Consider the following 21,408-nt stretch of genomic DNA (forward strand, 5'->3'; position numbering starts at 1 on the left):
TGGCTTTTAATCCAGTCTACTAATCTGTGACGTTTGGTTTAGCTTAAGCCATTTACATTCATGCCTTGCAGCCACTTGTGCCACAACCTCCAGCGAGTTCCAGGTCTGGGTTCTTATGTTAGATTTCCACCGTGGTCTCCACAGCCCCAGCTCCTGGCTCAGCACTCTCTACCTCCTGTGATGCCATGCTGAGGCTGCACCGTTAACTCTGCAACCTTTCTCCCACTTTCGGTTGGAGCAGATCCCAGAATTAGAGAGATATCAGGCGTCCTATATAGCTAGGTTGTTGGTGGCACTGATCTTGCCGGAACCTGGTGGACGTTAGGTCTGGTGCCACACGGATCTATTTTGACCCGTACGATGCCGCAGTCGGTATTATTTTCCTGTGGGACCAGTGCAACCCACGGACCTCGCGAGTGAGTTCTCACAAGCTCAGCATATGCGCAGTTCACTGTTGTCCCCTGCAGTCCTAAAGCTATTGCCACAGTGTATAAAATGGCACCTGATGTACCACTACTAGAGGTCTTGATCTACTGGCCGTCAGGTCTTAGGGCTACCCAGACCTGTCTTGGGTGGAACCGGTAGAACGCCAGGCTGCTGCAGTTCACTGAGTCAGAAATGAGTTCACTCCCAGCTCAGTGTATGCTCAGTCCTTTGCCTTGCCTTTGCCTCCTCACGCAAAATGGCGCCCAATTCAGCTCTAGGGGGCTGACTGGGCTGTGAAATCCACCCTGTTCTTGTACTGCCCGTTTGAGATCTGCTACTCTGTCTCTGCTCCTGGTCAAATCAAATGGACCAGCAGGATGGACAGTTCTTTGTCTGGGCTCACCTCCCAAGCTCCCAGTGAAAGTCCCTTCCCACCTGGTTGCTGGTGGAGTTCCAGCTGCTGGTTGACTTCAGATGGCCATTAGCTGAATGCCGCTGGAGTATCAGTCACTGCAACACCACACCATTGTGCCCGCTGCTTTCCTGTGTCTGTCAGTCTCCAGGTACCCCTCTGCTGTTGTTCTGTCCTTTCCTACTTCCTGGAATATGTCCTCTCTGCTTCATCCTGAGTAAATGTTTTTCCGTCCATTTAAACGTGTCCTTACCCTATTCCGCCATCTTGATAGAACCTTGTACTGGTACCTCCAAACAATTACAGCAAACAATATCGAAATGTGTGAGTGTTGGTACAGAAAGATTTCTGAAATCTACTCATATAGTTTTCTCTTTTCATAACAGTCTTTCATGAATTCCTTTGTAGGGATTTCAAAGTTTTTTTGCACTACAATGTTTATCTTCATTCTGTCGTCCATGAGATTTTTGAAGTAGCATTGCCTACTAATTGAATTTGTCTAAAATCACTACACCTATATTAAACTGTGGCATTTTAAGAGTGTGATGAGCTGGGATTTTGTCCTAAGAGTACCATGAGGCATTCATGCTTTTGCTGAAGGGACATTTCTGCAGCATCTTCTATATCGCAGGCATTCTGCCCTGTTGGTTTTTCCTCCTCTTAACGTGTGGGTTAGTGTAGTCCTTCCGCAGCTTGGCGTGTGTTGTTATTGTTGTTGTTGTTTTCTCTGCAGCCTCACCTTCTGGGCACAGCTTGCAAGAGGCCCAGGAGCAGGGGACATTCCACAGACCTGGAGGGCCAACCTGCCGCCTGTCCCACAGATGGTGATGGGTGGGTGGAACTGTGAGGAATCTTGCCTTAAGAAGACCATGTACCCTTGAGGTCATGTTTGATACTCTCCCCTGTGACAGCAGTAGCGTCTAATGACCAACCTTGGCATGCATTACTGAGTTTGAAGGAAACAAAATATTGGGGATTAGCCGTCAGCATTTTCCTTTTTGACTGTCCAGAGTGCCTAGTTGATTTTTCAGCCTCTTTAAAACTCCTGTATGTGAGTAGAAGGACAATTTCAAAATAGCAAAACACAATGGCAGCAGTCCCCCACCCCTGCCATTTATCTGACGATTTGCTTTCTGCATTTTCGATTAACTGCAGTCAACTGTGGCCTGAAAATATTACATGGAAAATTCTGGAAATAAGCACAAAATCAGTTTCAAATTGCATGTAGTTCTGACAAGTGTGATTAACATTGCTTGCTGTCCCAGATGAGGCATAGCCCACTCCCTCTGTCTAGCAGATCTATGAGGAGTGTGCTGGTCTCCTGCTGGTCCCTTCGCAGTCACCTCAGTTCTCAGCTGCCATGGCATGCCAGTGCTTTTGTTCAAGTAAACCTCATTTTTGCTTAATAATGCTCTACATATAAGAGTAGTGATGCAAATGTAGGAGGCACCAGAGCAGGGCACATGGAAGGACACGTACATCCTGGCACTACATGGCAGGCCAGCAGGGCATACAGGAAAAAGCATGGTACTGTTGGCTTCGTGTTCTCCAGTTTAGAACATCTGCAGTAGGTCTTGGGACATAGTGCTTGTGACTAAGCTGAGACGATTCTAAATCCACAAATGTATTCTGAAGATATTTTCTTAGGCCATATACAACTTGACATCAACATGTAGTATATTTTTGATGGGATGTAGTCTTAGATTATTTTCAGATGAATACAAAGGTGATTCTAACTTTGGAATGTTGCCAAACAGGTATGAAAGTATTTCTTGAAACTATGCTTTTATTTGTTTATAGCAGCTTTAGAGTCATGCAAAACTGAGCAGAAGTGTAGAGGTTTCTTGAGCGCCCCCACTGGGAGATCAACCTCCCAGTCCGTATCCCCTCTCAGCGTGAGCAGGCTGCCTGGACATGCTGTCGTCAGCCAGATCTGTGGTTGGTGTTCGGGTTCAGTCACAGTGCTGCCGGGTCCAGGTTGAGCGGATGAAGCCTGACTACCATCCCAGCACAGTTCAGGGAAGGCTCACTGCTGCTGTCCCTTTTACTGTCCCCATCAGCAAACACCTGGCTACACATCGCTCACACAGGCAGAGATGTTTATATAGCAGCTTAATCCGTAATTGTCAGAAGCTACAATGAACTAAGTGAGTGAAAGCAGAACTGAGCTAGCAAACAGCAAAGGCACAGAGGAAGCATGGATGTATATTGCCAAGCAAAAGGAACTCCTCTGAAGAGGCTGTGGGTCCAGCTAGCTCACATTCTGGGAAAGGTGAATTCATGGAAGGGAAGGCCCCAGACAAGACCCATCTTTTACTGTTTGATGCTTGGAACACAAAGCACTCAGTGATACAGAAGCATAAGATTACTGTTCACAGAAAAATTGATTAGGGCAGTTTGTGAAACATTCACCAAGTGTCACCTCAAGCCTAATAAAAGTTTAATCTTTGCATTATGATTTATGTATTTCTAAATCAGTGATTGAGTTACTCTAGTTGGACCCCCAGTGAATAATCAGGATTTTAGACATTTGCTGAATTTGAACAGATCCATCAAAAAATGGATTTGACCTAAGTTGATGTTATTTATTTATTTTTGCTTGTAATGCGTGCAAAGAGTAAGATCCTCAAAGTTTTCTTAATTTTATTTTCAATTTACAGTCAGGCTCTGGTCATCTCCCATGTATTTATATTTCTGTCTATGAAAAATGTTTTTGAAAAAGGCAAGATTGGGAAGAAATAGCCCACTGTGGCTATTAAAGGGCCCTCTCCATTTACTCAGAATTAGGCTGATTCGTAGAGGGACAGAGTATTCACCAGGATACAAATACAGCTTTCCCCCCATCTCAGCAAGAGGCCATTATGGAGGCGCTCCCCCGTCGGCATCAGCGGTGGGCTTGATGTGGGATGTTCAGCTTGCCACTCTAGTGCAGTCAGGTAAGAGCCATTTCCAGGAAGTGCTCATGGTCTGGCCTGTTGTACACAGCCATGCGGAGTTTGCATGGTTACCACGGAAGGACTCTCTTCATGCTGTCTGCTGATGGGATGGCTTTACATTAGCCAGCATCGGCAAATCCCTGAAAAGGCATTACTTTGCGGTGCTCAAGATTTCAGGAGAATCTCTCTGCCATAATGTTCTACAGACTTTGGGTAGTAATCGCAGCTAATACCAGAGGAGATCATGCAATCTGACTTTTCTCTGACGAGTGAAAATGTTTGAAGACCGAAAAGGGTCTCCCCTCTCCTCTCCCTCATTACTGCATGTTCAGGGCTTTCCCACACCCTTGTTCTGGAACATTAAGAAGACGTAGAAACAAAGACTGGAGTTGAGGACCCCCTGCCACTGTGTCTATAAGCAATGAGTGGTGTTTAAAGGCTAATAAAGATCCAAAGCGCTCTCTCAGAACTACCATTTTTGGACCGACTTCACAATATTTGAGTTGGAAAGATGTCAAGAAAAATGGAGACAATTTCTTAAGGCGTGATTCTCTTCCCTCAGCCTCCACAAAAGATAACATGCACTCATAGATGGCTGTTGTATGTGGGGCAATTGAAATTCCACAGCACAAAGGAAATGCAGGGAGAAAGAGAGAAAAAAAAGGAATCTTTCATATTTTTTTCAAAGAGTTGGCAAGAAACCCAGGGTAATATTTTTGCAACTGGGAGTGTGTGTTTGCTGAAGAATATTCCCACATTCGAATCCTCGTCAGGGGTCCTTGCCTTGTTGTCCTTTCAGAGGCAGAGGGGGCACAGCGTTGACCCCAACTGGGAGAAGGAGAATGGCTCGCTGTAATTCTCCTCTGGGGAGCAGGAATAAAGGGATTACATGTGCTGCAGAATGGAGAATTTCCTCACTCACACAAAACAAAAGACTTCATTATTTTTCACCAGACATTTGAAGCCTTGTGCTTCCAGAAGCCAAGCGGGCAGACCTATTTGGTTTTGTTTTTGGGGGTTGTTTTGTTTTGTTTTGTTTCATATTCATATATGTATACTGGCTAGCTAGACCATCCCTGGGGAAGACAGTGTGTTTTTCCATATCATTAGCTCTGGGTTTTCTCTAGACAGCAAATAGATGAAGATTTTTCTTCCTGGAAATGTGCTACTTTTATGTTTGTGAGACCAAAATGTAGCTAAATCCTTCCAAATGTTCCCAGGACGCAGAATGGAGCTTACTTGTAATGCAAACACTTCTTCCTGCGTGTGAGTTTCTGACTAGCCGAGTCAGCATGATGATCTAGATGCATCTGGTTTCTTAGGTGAAATGGAAAACATCTCTGATTTGTCTGCAAAGCTTGCCAGTAACATCTCAGAAGGCAAGCTGTGTCCCCAGTGATGGCAAAGCACTCTGGCCTAAGAAATTGACACAAGTTCAGCTGTCAGGGTGTTTTTGGTTCTGCCAGTATTCGCCCTTAGGTTTCCCAGATAGCTTTCCCATATATGATTTACAAATCATATATGCAAGAAGCAGTGTCTGATTTGTTTTTATTACTGTCTTAGGGATTCATCTGTTCTAGGTGTGAGGCCTGTGGCTCTTGAGTGGCACAGAATTCTAACTTGAGAGGATCTAAGATTATTTAAGGTCCCCTTGAAAAAACATGTGTTAGGCACATGCTGCTTTGTTTGTGATTTTTTTTTTCATGTGTCAAAAGCATGAAATGATCAAAAAACAGATGAAACTGTTTGATCTTCACAGAATGTCAAGGTTTATTCACTCAGCAAATAATTATTGAGCACCTACTGTGTATAGCAGCTGGGAAGTCACAGCAAGCAGTTCAAAGGACGACCCTACTCTCTCAAAGCTCTTCCAAGCATAGCTAATATGAGGAGCTGGAAGAGCTAAGAGGATGGCATAGAGACTGAGGTCCCTTCTGCTCCAAGAACAGACTAGAAGGAGAGAGAAGAAGTAGGGGAGCGAACACACAAGGTTAGCACATTCCACTGAATGCTCCTCTTAGTCAGACCTGTAGCTCATACCCTGTGCTGTTGGGTCCAGCTCGGCCTCTGATATAGTGCCAATTCAAGTCCCAGCCGCTCCACTTCCATTCCAGCTCCTGTAACATGGCTGGGAAGGCTGTCAAAAATGGGCCTCTGCCGCCCACAAGGGACTCCCAAATAAAGTGTCTGGTTCCTGGCTTGGATTTGGTCCAGCTCTAGCCATTGTGGCCATCTGGTTGTGAACCAATGGATGGAAGATCTGTCCTTCTCTCCCTCTTCTCCTCCACTAGCCTCTTTCTATAAATGTGTATGTCTTCCTGTCTCTTTACCTTGCAAAGAAATAAATACATATATCTCACAAAGCAAATCCTGCATGGTAGTTTTAACAACAACCATGGTACAGATGAAACAGAGAAGGAAACAATGGCAACTAAAATGCAAATGCCTGTGATTCCAGAATCCTGTCCCATTTATGAGCTTGGTGTCCAGTTCCCTGGCTTGATAGTGGGGAAGGTGTCATTGTTCTCCACGGTTTGCCTGTGGAGGACAGGGACCCAGGAAGTCTAGTCATTTAGCTGAGGGCCCGCTGGAGTAAGAGCTGGGATCAGAAATGTGCAGTTCTGAGCCCAGTTTCTGAAGAACTTGTGTTCCAGGGTTAGCCATAACTAATGACAGCAAAATGCCATGGCCGTAAAGCGGCCCCATGAGTCGCAGGTGCCAGTAGCAGTCCACTCCTGTGACAAGTTACATTTCCAGTGCAGTCACGGAGGGGAGGTCACCTCATCTCATTTGGCTGACTTCTCAGGATCCGTTCTTGCCAAGAGATTGTGTTGTGGTAGTTCACAGTTGGAGTTACTGTGTCTGCTTATCTATGAGAAAATTGTATTTCTTTAAAAAAAATAATTTTAAAAAACTTTTATTTCTGTATGCCACTGTACCCATTATATTTGAGGCTGTGTAACCTCCTGGAAATTCAGGTCACACCCATTTCATGCAATCAACTTTCCACAAACATTATAATTTTCCAAAAAAGTAAAATCTTTGGCATGTCCCCCTAAAATGTGACAGTGGTTTAGATCTGAGGGTATTTTATTCAAGCAGAAACATTTTAACATGATGTTCTTTCTGCACCTGTTTGGTGTCTGCTATCCTCAATGCCAGAGTATCAGGAAATCCCTTTGCTGTGACCCTGGTCCTGCATTCACTCCTAGCCCAGGCTTGCCATGTTAGCTCTTCTCAAGTCTTCCTCTTATCTGGCTGGATTTGTTCTGGTACCTGCGTGGAGTGTAATTGGGTCAATCATGTATTTTCTATAGATGAATGGAAATGCTTGCATCCATAGGAAACTTTATTCATCTGTATTGCCATCTGTTTTTTGTGGGAGCATTATTACAGACAGGCTCATTGTTAACTACAGTGTGTGCAGTGTCTGGAAGAGAAGTTTCCTTTTTCATCCTAATAACATCCCACCACTGTACTCAGATGGGCATGAAACCTCTTCGACCCTTCGAATGAACTCCTCTCTCCGCTGTCTACATGCAAATGTTTCATAAGCAGTTTTCCAAACAAATATAGCCCTTCGTTTGAAGCTAATAAACCCTAGTATTTACTTGTGGAGTTTCTTAGATATAAAACCATGGGCATGCTCAGAGGAAAAAATGGGCCATCATGTGGTCCAAGAACAGACACGAGACATTGACCAACGAACATGGGAGCTGTTGGCCCTTTATTCCAGGCCCCGGTGGGAGCCAGCACAGGGGAGTAGAGCAAGGAGAGGAGGCAGCCCAGGGTCCCCATGGTGTCCTCCTACCCCGAAGGCAAGGTGGCTTGACTTTCTTGTGCTCAGACAATGTGGACAGCTGTAGGGGGCTGTAGGACCCCCATCCAGGAGATGGGGTACAGGCTGCTCTGCTCAGGGCATAGGTGAGTTCTGGCAGAGCCCTGACTCTGAGAAACTGTGAAGCATACACTCAGCTCACACTAGAGCTCTGTAATCACGGGTTATGGACTCAGCCACTCTTGGTTGGAAAGCCCGGAGTAACTGAGCTCTTTGTTCTTGTTTCCATGTTTATCGGTGTAAGGTCATGCTAGCAGGTGCCAAACAGTGCAGAAAATAGGGGAAGGAAATGAAGGTGCCTGTTTGGGGGTATTGGCCCACAATAAGACGGGGCTGTGTTAATGCTCACTGATGGCTTGGCAGGATGGAGCTGGAAACCAGGCCCTTCCTCCCTGAAATGAGTGGTGCATACAGAGGACAGAAAGTTGGTGGCTCATGGCACAAAGCCCCAGCCAAAAATTGTAATGGTACTTGCTGAATTCTCTGAAAGATTTGACTCTGAGCCATGGAAAAAAGGGTGACTTCCTTTCTACCAGTCCTTCAGCCAGATGAGCTTGAGTGGAATCAGAGGGGTGGGAGGTTTCCAATATCTGTGGTCTCCATAGAAACCTGCCTGCCTTCTTCAGCCAGGATAGGAGCAGGTTTTAGCAGGTTGTGCGGAGAGACCCCAGAGGCCTGACCATGCTGCATAGACCTCGGTGCCAGCAAGTGTGGTCAGAGCTCTTCTCCAGCAGGGAGACCCAGGCCATTCCACCCTGGGCAGGTGCGGGACTCAGCAGCCTCCTGACAGCCTGCAGTGCCCAGGCAGGAGCACACTGCAGTCCCAGAAGAGCAGACACTCAGACGCCAATGGACCAGGTGTAATCGGAGTGGATGTGTTCTTTACTTAGGATCTAGAAGTCTCAGCCACTGTTGGGATAGGGTTAGGGTTAGGGAAGAGTCTTGTGATAAAAGCATCCAAGTTTACTAAGATAGCAGCTGAAGTAGAGTTCTGGTGGCGTGTATCAACAGCAGAGGATCTTGATATCAGTACTGGAATAACAGTTCTTCCTCAATGGATTTTCTCATGATATCATGCTTTTCAGTCCATTATTCAAAAAACAACCGTAAATGCACATAAAGAGATTCTGCTTTGCTTTTGTCAGCTCTGCATTTAGAAGTACATCTTCTTGGGTGAAAGCATCCTAGTTCAAGAAATAAACATTGTCTTCATGCTGTTAAATCCTGCTTGTTAAGCTAAAACTTGTGACAGTTTTGGCTTGATTTCTGGTATCACACTTAACGTCACTGAATTTGCATGATGAGTAGAACACCACATTTACCTTTATCCAAAGCACATCTGAGTTTTCATACACACATGTGGCATGAAGGAGCTGCTGTTTTAGGAATGGTTGGGGTATCTGCACCGTTTTGTCTAATATCTTAACTTGGAGACAGATGGTCACAATTCAAACCTGTATTTTAGCAAATGTAAAGATGGAGATATTGTGGAAGCAATGGAATCAGAGTCGGGATGTTGGACAAATACGGAGTCGTTACGTTTGCATTTGACGTCTGCAAGTGACATTCTAGAACAACTTCTCCATACTGCCTGCAAAAGTCCCACAACTCATCAGTGATGCTCTCCCCAGCTAGTGAGTGGGGGTCAACTCTGGCACAGGGGTCTTCTGGCCCCCTCATTTGCATTCTTTCCATCAGACTTTTGCCTGCAGGAAATTCCTGTTATTCTCAGGTGGAGAGAGCTCTCTAGAAAAAAAAAATCCCATTTTCTCACCTGAATCATCCACACCACAGGTGCTGCGCCGCCCAGTTTTCTTCACTCATTAGTAAATCGAAAATTAACATCAATCTGGTGATGGGCTAAAGAAAACACATTGAGAATCTGCAGAAAGAGGTAACTGGGTTATCAGCCAACCACAGGCTTTGGACTTTTCTCTAGGTAATCATTCCAGATTTTTAAGTTGTGGTGAAAGCATTGCAGGGAGGGAGAGAGATTCCAGACAAATCTAGGATGTCTTAAGGAGTCCTTGTTAACCAAGCTTGGTGATGGCAGGGCCCGCTAGAAAATATCAAATGACAAGTCCATGTGCAATCCAGTCTGAATCAAAACCCTGAGAGGAATAAATGGTCAATACCTTGTAACCCATCTGTAAAACTAATGACCTATGTCCCAGCTTCCTCCAAAATATAAATTATCCTAAGGGATGTGCAGCGAACAACCTGGACACATTTCCAAAGCTGCAGACATTCACCTTTCCCTGGCTTCTCTGGCCACATTCCGTTACTGCTAGGCCTCACCTCTCCTGGAACTCTGGAAATTATACAAATCAAAAGTACAAAGCATCTTAGCATTCACATCTTCACTGACCCACCCAAGCAGTGAACAGAGGGTGAGGAATACAGACGTAAGGGTCCATGTTCAAGGGCTGCCTATCCTTGGAGTCTGTTCATGGAAAGCCAGAGAGCAGGTGGATACTGGGGAGGCCAACAGTTGGAGTGCAAGAGCAGTGGAGGGAGACCAAGAGACTGAACCCCCCCCAATCATTTTCTTGTGAGGGGAGTGGCTTTGCAACAATACAGTAGGGCCCCTTCTCAGGTCACAGGTGGGCAGAAAGGACCACATAGGTTGGGGAGGAGTGGCTTCCAAGCTTGTGACCCTGAACTAGCTGGCTAAGTCCACAACAAAAGCAGAAACCACATAACATAAAATGTACAGTATTCACCATTTTTATCTGTGTGGTTCAGTGGCATTAAGTATATTCACTTCATTATATGTAATTCCAGCTTCAGTTACTTCTCCTAATGGTTCATTTTGTACCTCTAGCTTTTTGCTTTGCTATTTTCTTAAAGTTCTACTAAAATCTCCTTGGAACATTATGTCATCCTTCCAATGGCTTAGATGCACAAATCCTTCCCTAAGGGCTTTTCTCAGAAACTTTCTCATTTAAATTTACAGCCAGCATCATAATTGCCAGAGGGTACATCGTGACCTTGGCTCACAGAATCCTCCTAGAAGCAGTGCCAATTTTGGATGGGGAAGGGAGCAAAGGGGAGCTTTCAATTCATTCTTCATGTCCTCTCTATAAACCTAACACTTCTGCTTTGCACGCGCTCTTGACACAGCTTAAGATTCATTTTCCTTGATCGTTATGTGTCCCTGGCTGTATTTGGCCCCATCATTGGGGCTGCTGTAAAAATAATAAGAGTAATGAGCGGTTATGTATTATTCATCCCCAGTGTACAAATCGAACATTTATCTTGGGTTTCTTTTTTCTTCTAGAGCTTGCACTCGACAGCGCATGCTGAGTGGATCATTCGAGGGGCAGCCAGCCAAGGAAAGATCAATCCTCAGTGTGCAGCATCATATCCGCCAGGAGCGCAGGTACCTGCTCCAGGATGGGCTACAGGGACACACGGAAAGGGGCTTTTACAGGAAGTGCTCTGCCCATGGGCAATGCCTCCAGCCCTTGCTGGGCAGACAGGTGTGTGCTGGATGTCACCTGCTGACAGTGGCAACAGTGCCACTCATGATCAGATTCAAAGATTTGTTTTTAAAATTTCAAAAACCTTTCCCTGCGTGATGACCAAATTCCCATTTCTAAAATCAGAAGGAACAAGTCTGATTTTGTTGGAGGGGCTGAAAGACATTTGGATGAACCCTAAGCTTTGGCTCTAAATGAAATGGTAGGCACCTGTGACACTGTAACAGAAAAAGCAGTTGTATTTTATTTATATTGTGGTCATTACATCATGGTCGTTGCCAAAGAGTTGAAACTTGATCTTGAGTTGTGGTTGCCTTAGGTCACTCAGACATGGATCAAACAGCCAGAGGATCAGCAGGGGGAAGTCTCTTGAAACTTTGACTCAAGACGTAAGTCCTCAGCAATGCTTTGAATTTGGGAAATGTGGTTATTTATGAGAATGTATTCATGTGACTGCTTAGACTTAGCAGTATCTGGATCTTTCTGTCACGCTTCCGTGTCTCCTTCAGATTTCAAACCGTAGGGGACCAGCAAGCTCAGGAGACAACCAACAGGGCAGTACCAGAAAGTGTCCATTAACTGCGGGAAAAGTCAGCCATCCCACTCAAAGCACATGGCTTAATTAAAACACCACCACCAGAGTGACCCATCAACTGCATTGGCCTGAAACTTAAAAAGGAATTTAAAGCATGTGTAAGGATTATTGGCATCACTAACTCTGACTATTCACTAAGTCCCAGGTATTCTATACTGCAGATCCAGCACCTATGATTTCAGTACTTTCCACATTGGGAAATGAATTTTATGTACGAAATGAAAGAATTTTTTCTGCCGAAGGCCACACAGGATTTATCAAGACTTTTTGTTTCTAGACTCTGATTTTATGTGTGTATTTGCTTGCTGATTTACTAAATATTTTTGCTGCATGTCTTTTTTGCTAGCTCATGTGCTAAGTGGTGAGGAGTAGCAAGAAAACAAAACAAACTCATGGCCCTCCAGGAGCTTGCATTCTGAGAAAGGAGACAAATGATGAGCAAGTCACTAGAAAGTGGAACTTCTGTTATTTATTTTATTATTTTATGATGTAGTTTCATAGTCTCTGGGATTTGCCCTCCATCTTCCCTGAGTCCCATCCCCCCTCCGCTGATTTCCCCCATATTATTACAATAGTATAGTTCTTCATAAATAGTCATAAGCTCATCATGCTGCTATTGAAGGGTAGCCTGATATTGTATGTAAAGACAATGGCAGTGAGTCCAACATCCTATTGTCGGGATATATTTAATAGTTTCATTGGGAGTCCATCTTTGATTTGGAAGTAGAGATGCATACTGCATTGTATCCTCACATCTATGTATGAAAATCTCCACTACATACTTACTATACATCCTGTTACATGAAAAGCCATCAAACAAAATCAACACCAGGAAGAAAAGTAGAAAATTTACAACATGACATTAAATAACATGCTACTGAATGACCACTGAAGACAAAGAAAATCAAGAACCTTCTCGAAGAAAATGAGACTTCTAGGAGTGCTTTCTTTTTACTTCCCACTGTCCGTGTATTGGTGTGACAGCAGTGCTTTGCCAAGTGAAAGAACCTAGTGTAAATACATCAGAGGCAGAGATGTGGGGACAGGGGTTTAGGACCTGATGGTGCCATGGTTTGGACAGGATTAGTACTCCAACACATGCAGATGTTCAATTCTGAAAGCCAAAGGCTAATGGTAGTAAGGGAGTAGAGACAGCATCCATGATGGTGTGTAACTGGGCCTGTTTGAAGTCTTTCCATCACTAGGGATATACCATTAGGAGGTAGTTCTCATCAGAGTGTTGATTATCATAAAAGTCTGGCTGGGCCTGGCAGTTCTCTGCTTCCTGCCCTCACCAGACACTCAGCCAACCAGGGGAGGTTCCTATTTTGGACCACAAACCTCCAAACCATGAACTAAAATTAATGATTTTTTTATAAAGTTTGCTTCTCTCAGGTATCTCTTTATGGGAACAAAAAGCCAGCTAACACAGACAGTTGATGAAGGCCCATTTTCATTAATGCAGAGATAAAAAGGAAAGAACAAGCCATGAGAAAAATCCAGAGACGCCAGGGACAGACAAACTAAGCAGTAGCCACAGTGAGCTATGATTATGTTGTAAAAGTTGCAAAGTGCATATTTTAAATATCATTTGTGAAGCCTTGATTCAATGTAGGCCTCAGATTGAGCCTGGATATTGTCACTGAGAAGGCAGACGCGAGAGCTAGCAGAGAGTGTTAGCCCAAGCCACAGCCACTGCACTGTGTGGTCTTTTCTCGTTTATCTCATACATTTGGAAGAGTTTCTCGAGCACTAACTATAATGCATCTGCTTTCGATCTGCAGCAGCTGTCAAGGAGACACTTCAAATTGTGGAAAATGGAATTAAAAGATAAGTTTATTTTGGCACACAAAAAATCTGAGACATCTGCATTTTTGGTTTTTCTCATAGTACACATTTTCCATGAACTTGTTGAAGACCCTTGTAGTTCAATGTCCCTGTTAAGTGCCTCAGGTAAAATTGAGAACTAGAAGACATTGTTGAAAAGATGCTTGATTTCACCATCACTGTTTGACCTGTTCTAACTAGTGCAGAGCTGGGTTGCCACTAGGATATTTAGCATCTGGAAATCCATCCACTTGGCCGCCATATAGTCAACATGGATACAACCTTCACCTGTGTGCTTATATGTACAAATTTCCAAGGTAAAACTTCAAATGTACCTTCCATTCAAAATGCTTTCTTTCAATGTGATTTGTAGAAATGTACAACCTTCTTAGGAATCAAATTAGAACGTGGCTTTGAAACTATGTGTTGGAATATATATAACAGTGGCTGGTCTGAATAACCTCAGCTGCAGGGGCATGCATCTTCAAAGTTTTCTTCCTGTTCTTCCTACAGGCCTGGAAGAAAAGTCAGCCTCCCTCTTCTCCCTAGCAGAATGTCACGGCTCTGGTCACTTCAGCGGAGAGCCATGCAGTTTGTCTTGTCTTGTATCATGGGAGACATCTAAATGAGATGTCTCAAGCTTTTCAATTTCTCCAAATGATAGAAGACAAAGAAATACTTTCTGTGCAGTTTGTCAAGTTGCATGAACATGAGCACCCACGTCCCGACAGAGTCCACAGTAGGACAGCAAACCCTGCAGGACTGCTCCCTGCTACTCATAGGCCTCGCATTCTTCACTCAGTTGCGTGCTCCCCCAGCCTTGCCCACACCACCATCTTGTCTGCTCACCAGGCCTAACCCTCTGGCTGCAGCTGCTCATGCCCTGTGTCCTGCCCTGCTTTCACTCTTGGCTGAGACAGCAAACCGCACATGGACGTCTACACCAAACCTATCCACTGGCAATCCCGGTCCTCGGCCTTGTGCCTCTTGCCTGCTGTGCTGTTTTCCCCTGGAATCCCCAAACAAACCCTCACACACTTGCTTCCTCTGCGGACTTTTCGTCCTTCACCCCAGCCTGGAGCATCAGTGCTACAAGAACAGGGATTCTTGTCTTTTTTCTTTGTTTTAGTTCCCCTGGTCCTCTTCCCAAGAACAATGCCTGGCACGTAAGATGAGTTCAATACACGTGTGGGGACTTCAAAAAACTTTCTGGTATGATGTAATGAAATGAACAGTTTCAGTGCAAAAGAAGTTTGAAATCCATGCATATGTGGGTCTTTAAAAAGTTCATAAAATTGCATATTATGGAAAGTGTATATCTGAATTTTCAAATCTTGGCACCAAAATAAATCTCATTCTAATTCCATTTTCCCATGAGGATTTTGAAGTGCCTTTGGAAGTACTTAAATACTGACATTTTAGAGGAAAAGACATGTTAACATGATTCTCTTAGACTGTACATACTTGCACATAGAAAGTAAAGATTGATTTCAGTGTGTTTTAAAAATAATGTTTCTGGCCTTCAAGAAAACTCGTAACACATCTCCTTTTCATTTCTCTGTAGCATTCCAATACAGTGAGATACAGGAACGCACAGCGGGAAGACAGTGAGATAAAGATGATACAGGAAAAGAAGGAGCAAGCAGAAATGAAAAGGTACGGGGCACCGCCACGTCCCCTGGCTAGGGAGCCTGTGGGAGACGGGGATGCCCCCTTAGCCTTCCTCTCACGTCACTTCCTCTTCAAGGAAAGTGCAAGAGGAGGAACTGAGGGAGAACCACCCATACTTCGATAAGCCACTGTTCATTGTGGGCAGGGAGCACCGGTTCCGAAACTTCTGCCGCGTGGTGGTGCGGGCTCGTTTCAATGCGTGAGTACTGTTTTCAGCCAGGTGCTGGGCCTGGCTGATGCAGACAGCAGGAGGTCATTGCAGGGAGGAGGAGGAACATGTACTCCTAATGGGTCCACGGTGCTCCATCTTGCCCGGCCCTACGCCTGACCAGGTGGGACAAAGATGGCAAACAGCTAGCACACAGGACACTCATACAGTAAAGCACTGAACCTTTGTTATCCGTGTGTTGGTCACCTGAAACATGTGGATCAGTGTTATCAATGGTGGACATCTTCTGTCAGACTTCTAGTTTCTCTATGGGCAAAATACCCAAGTTTCACCATCAACCAATAGATGAAATGAATTTTGGTCAAGAATAACTTTAAGTAAATGTCCTTAAAACATTCAGAATTCTGGGAGAGATGTGAAAACTTTCCACCTTTTTAATGTAGTTGGGCCTTCCCCTATGCCATCTATTAGGTAAATTCATTTCCACGGATGGGCCTGTGTTGTGGCAAAGCTGCTTCCTATCAGACGTGCAGCCCACGTGGGTGCCAGCTCATGTCCAGGCTGCTCCACTTCCAATCCAGCTCCCTGCTAATGGCCTGAGAAAAGCAGCAGAAGATGGCCCAAATATTTGTGTCCTCTGACACTCACATGGGTGACTCAGATGAAACTCTTGGCTCCTGGCTTCAGCTTGGCTCAACCCTGGCTGTTGTGACTACTTGAAGGTTGACCCAAGATGGGAGGTCTCTCCTTCTGCCACTGTAACACTTTTAAATAAATAAATTGCTTTTTTAAGAAATGATCTCGGGCCCAGTGGCATGGCCTAGCAGCTAAAGTCCTTGCCTTGAACGTGCCGGGATCCCATATGGGCACCGGTTCTAATCCCGGCAGCTCCACTTCCCATCCAGCTCCCTGCTTGTGGCCTGGGAAAGCAGTCGAGGATGGCCCAAAGCTTTGGGACCCTGCACCCACATGGGAGACCCAGAGGAGGTTCCTGGTTCCTGGCTTTGGATTGGCACAGTACCAGCCATTGCGGCTCACTTGGGGAGTGAATCATCAGACAGAAGATCTTCCTCTCTGTCTCTCCTCCTCTCTGTATATCTGACTTTGTAATAAAAATAAATACATCTTTAAAAAAGAAAAAGAAAAAAGAAATGATCACCACTGTGGATAGTCAATAACATATGATAATCACAATCTGAATTAATCCCTCCCAAGAAACACAAGTTGAACTCCTAGCTCCTGGCAGCTCAGAATATGACTATTTTTGGAGACTGGCACTTTAAACAGGTGATTAAGGTAAAGTCAGGGTATTAGCATGGGCCCTAATCTGGTGTTACTGCTTTCTGCATGAGAGGAGGAAATACAGACACACACAGGTTGAAGGAAGACCATGGGCCGTACACAAGATGTCCAGTTAGAGTCAGCTGGGAAAGACTGGCATCAATCCTTCCCTCACAACTCTCAAAAAGAACCAACTCTGCTGACACTTTGACTTTGGACAATCTGGAACCCTGAAAAAGTACATTTCCATTGCTTAAGCCACTCAGGTCATGGTACCTTGTTACAGCAACTCCAGGGAACTCAGACCCAGGTTCATGAAGTGTTAGAGACAGAAGGACTCTCAGGAGAATGTGCCGTATCACTTGCGCATCCCTTCTTCAGAAAAGGAAGACATTCAGGTGTGCGCATGAGGGAGGTCCGCTTGGGAATCCCAGCCACTGTGCTGTTGCCTCCTGACCACCAGACTCCTGTACTTTCTGCTGTCCTAGAAAGGCTTTTGCGATTTTAAGCACCTACTTGACATTACTAAACACTTCCCTGTGTTTTTCCAAGGCAGAAGACAGCAGGACACACTTGGGCAGTTCCTGAAGTGGGTTTTCCTAGCTGATTTATCCCATTGGTTGCCTGTAAACTTCTGATGGCCCACTTCATTTGGAGGTTTGGGGGAGTCTGACTTTGTCAGCTGTGCAGCTAAAGCTGGTTTTGATGGGGAGGACTTTGTTCTACCTGGAAATACACACCAAGCCTTTCAGGGGGCTCACCAACAACCGTGAACAGACTTCCCGCAAGTAACATTTCTTCAAGTAACAGGAGATTCTTCCAGGTCTCCTACACTGATACAGGGTTCTAAAGCTTTGGTCCATCCACGACTGCTTTCTCAGGCCATAAGCAGGGAGCAGGATGGGAAGTGGAGCAGCTAGGACACAAACCAGTCCGTATGTGGGATCCCAGTGCATTCAAGGCAAGAACTTTAGCCTTTAGGCCACTGCACCAAGCCCCTCAAATGCATGTTTTGAAATAAAAGCCAAAATTAAATTTTGCAATAGCCATGTAAGGAAGTATTGAATAAAACCAAAACCAAATGTTTTGAGAAATAGAAACCTTTACTTTCCTAAACACCAACTACAATTTTTTTTTATTTAATGTTCTCTGTCTTCTAAAACTATACACAGTTGATAGATCCCAAAAAGTCAATATATATAGGACATCAAAGGGATTGTGGGCATGCGAGATGTTTGTCTATACTTTGTGGTCATGTTCTAACATTCTTGCTAGGTTCCAGATTTCATATGCTTTTTCTGCTCACAGATCTAAAACGGACCCTGTCACAGGAGCTGTGAAGAATACAAAGTATCATCAGCTTTAGTAAGCATTACAAACCCAACTATCCCTGCACAGCTGAAGTCCTCATATACTATTTTGTGTTGCATAAAAATATCAAAACCCCCCTTTATTTCCTTGCTCTAGTAGGATCGTGCTATGAAGTAAATGATTGGGATTGTGTAAGAAACCGATGCCAGGCATGGTAGTAGAGTCACAGCAGACTTTCCTGGAACGTGTGTTGTTTGCTCTTCGCAGCGATCTGCTGGGCTTGGTCACCTACCTGGACTGGGTCATGATCGTCGTCACTATCTGCTCTTGCATTTCCATGATGTTCGAATCCCCCTTTCGAAGAGTCATGCATGCTCCCACCTTGCAGGTACTGCTACTCAGCCTCAGCTGGCCGATGAAGCACTGACCTGCGGTTTTTCCAGTCATTGTGACCAATGTGCTTTGGCCCATTTCAGATTGCTGAGTATGTCTTTGTGATCTTCATGAGCATCGAGCTTAATCTGAAGATTATGGCAGATGGCTTATTTTTCACTCCAACTGCTGTCATCAGGGACTTTGGGGGAGTGATGGACATATTTATATACCTAGTAAGTCTTTGGTTTTAAACTTATCCTTTAAAAGCAGATAAAAGTGATTGTGATTACATTGTCTCTCCTGATTCTGCACAGAAAATACCTAAAAGGTGCCCATTCCGCTGTTCTTTAAGTCAGAAAGCCACGGAACAGACTCAAATGTTGCTCTATCTCTGTGTCTAAGGAGGGATGAAGTCCGAGTTCTTACAGGCACAGCAAGGAGAAAGGTGCTGGCTGTCAGGTGCCAAATTGCAGATTATTTATAACAGTGGAGATCTTGATGAAGGCATTTCAATGCTGCGGACCTTGGCAGAGCCTTGAGAGAGGTGACAAAATGCAAGCGTGACACAGATTCCTGGAGGGCTTCCCTGTTTCATTACTGCCCACAGAAAATGATTTCTCATTGAAGCTCCCGCTGGGTCTAGATTGGGTGCCTAAATTGTTGGTTGTCCCACATAACAGGTGGAATCTCTGCCAGAGGTCATGGCCAGGTGACTTTCAGCAAACATAGCTAGTCCGGAGAAAGCTGTATAAACTCCAGAGAGATCTTGTTCCCCCCAGGTAAGCTTGATCTTCCTCTGTTGGATGCCTCAGAATGTGCCTGCTGAATCCGGAGCTCAGCTCCTGATGGTGCTCCGGTGCCTGCGGCCTCTGCGGATATTCAAACTGGTGCCCCAGATGAGGAAAGTTGTTCGAGAACTTTTCAGCGGCTTCAAGGAGATTTTTTTGGTATGTCAGTTACCCTTGGCCTTCTCCCTAGCCCACCTCTGTCAGCTCCCCTTCTCCCTAGCCCTCTCTGTAATGGAGCTAATGAAAGACGCATGTTTTGCCTCCCAAGGTCAAGTCTGAAGCGTTGTTAACAACCAGAGAGTTATATATGCACCAGCAAAAGACAACACACGCGCAGAAATTCCAGCCATGAAAATTTATATAACTAGCTAACTTAATTCCCTGAACATGTTTTCTTATGGGGAATACAGCGAATGAACACTCTAAAGATCTCTGCTGACTCTCTCGCCTTTTTGACCTAATTTTTACTTTGGGTTAGCTTCCCATTTGGGAATTATGAAGACTCACCATCATTTACTCCATGAATGTGCGACTTGGTGCATTTAGGCTTACAGTTTTATTCACACAGTATGGCATTTGTCTCTATCTTGGGAATAGTCATCTAAAACAACTTTAGGTAACTTCACCGTACAGTAATGAATGCTTACACCTACGATCTTTTAAGTTGGGCAAACATTGATTTAAGGTCTTCTAAACCACAGAGCTGAAGATAAGAGTGAACACGTCTCGTTGCCTTACGAAAGAATGATCAAAGCATTCCTTTTATTATTGATGCATTCTTCTTGTGCATGAAAAGCATGAGCTAATTTACATAACGTGTTTTGTGTTTTGCTTTCTACGAACACCCCTGGTGAGATGCAGCTGCAGTTGCACTTGAAGCAGGGGTATTTTAAAGGCACTGTGATATTACCAGAGGCATGCTGTTACTAATATGTTTTTTTAAAGGGGGCATTTAAAAATCCTTGTTTTTCTGTTTTTGCATACTTCTGTAACAGTGTGACTTGTCACACGGCTGGGATTTGAGGGAAAACAGACTTTCATCTGAGAGCTAATGCAAAGGAACCTTTTGATCACCAATGGGTTTTAGAAGAGAAGTCTGTGCCTTTCTCTGTGTCATTTTAGTATGGCTATATCCCATGTTTGGATTCTTGCACTGGCAGTTGGTTGGTTTGCTCTGCCTGCCCCTTAGCTCTGTGAGTCAAAGTCATCAGCCGGCAGAGGGCGCACGAGCTGACTGACATGTTGGTTTTTCAGGACTGAGTTCTTTGCATCCTCTGTGAACACACAGCACATTCTGCTAACACGCTAGGAAGCAAAGCCTCTCTTGCTGTGATGTATACTCTGCTCATAAAGACATGAATCCATTATGGGCAAATGGGCAAAATTCCATGATCTAAATATTTTCCTTTGTTCCCCAGGGCTAAAATGTAAGTGTTGATTTTAAAATCAGATATTCCCAAGCTATACGAAAAATACCTTGTTCTGTTTTCTTACATGAAAAGTTGTACATTTTTATTTCGAACAAATAACAAATGCACAGCATGTTGTTAATTTCCTCCTTCTGGTATTTCAGAAGCTAACTGAATAACCTATGATGGAGAATACAAAGGATATTTTCAAAACCTCACAGATTCTGTTCAGAATCATCTAGAAAGCCCTGGTTTATTATCACTGTGTAAACCAAGGCTGATGTTTAGTTGGAAATGAGGGATTTAATATTCATCCATTTCTTTCAGGTTTCCATTCTTTTGCTGACATTAATGCTTGTTTTCGCAAGCTTTGGAGTTCAGCTCTTTGCTGGAAAGCTGGCGAAGTGCAATGATCCCAACATCATCAGAAGGGTAAGCATCCCGTTCTGTGTTTAGAATGAAGATGGCAGTAGTTGCCCATCCGTTAGTAAGCACGTGGGCCAGTGGCAGCCGCTGCTGCTCAAGGTCCCCATCTGACCAGACCGAGAATTTTCGTGCCGTGAACTTCTCTGTGCTGAAAACACACAGTGTCCCTTTCCAGCCAGGAAGGTTTTGTGGGGTTGCAGTACACCTTGGAGGAGCTGTGGGGATGTGGTATACCTCCGGGCAGCCGTGGGAGGAGATACACCTCCGAGGGACTCTGGGAGGCATGGTACCCCTCTGAGGAGCTGTAGGGGTGTGGCACACCTCCTAGGATCCTCCTCTTCTCTCCTATTGAAGTGCCTATGGATGGTTGAGAGCCTGGGCATGGTCACCCAAGATTCCAGATGTTTGTGACCGTGAGAGTTAGACACCTTCCCTTTAGTTCATGTTCACCTTGACCCTGCC

At 44.6% G+C, this 21,408-nt stretch overlaps 1 protein-coding gene across 2 annotated transcripts in view; it reads left to right on the top strand.

Moving 5' to 3' along the window:
* NALCN (sodium leak channel, non-selective) overlaps nt 1-21,408 on the top strand; it is a 258,521-nt gene that overhangs the window by 200,804 nt on the left and 36,309 nt on the right. For both annotated transcript variants that reach the window (XM_004577371.4, XM_058670621.1), the window contains 9 exons: nt 10,893-10,994; nt 11,414-11,483; nt 15,081-15,172; nt 15,264-15,386; nt 17,946-18,002; nt 18,216-18,336; nt 18,425-18,556; nt 19,103-19,270; nt 20,848-20,952. In XM_004577371.4, the coding sequence (XP_004577428.2) occupies nt 10,893-10,994; nt 11,414-11,483; nt 15,081-15,172; nt 15,264-15,386; nt 17,946-18,002; nt 18,216-18,336; nt 18,425-18,556; nt 19,103-19,270; nt 20,848-20,952 (970 nt within the window). The remainder of the gene's footprint in view (nt 1-10,892; nt 10,995-11,413; nt 11,484-15,080; nt 15,173-15,263; nt 15,387-17,945; nt 18,003-18,215; nt 18,337-18,424; nt 18,557-19,102; nt 19,271-20,847; nt 20,953-21,408) is intronic.

The sequence above is a fragment of the Ochotona princeps genome, chromosome 12 (assembly GCF_030435755.1).
Source record: "Ochotona princeps isolate mOchPri1 chromosome 12, mOchPri1.hap1, whole genome shotgun sequence".
Lineage (NCBI taxonomy): Eukaryota > Metazoa > Chordata > Mammalia > Lagomorpha > Ochotonidae > Ochotona > Ochotona princeps.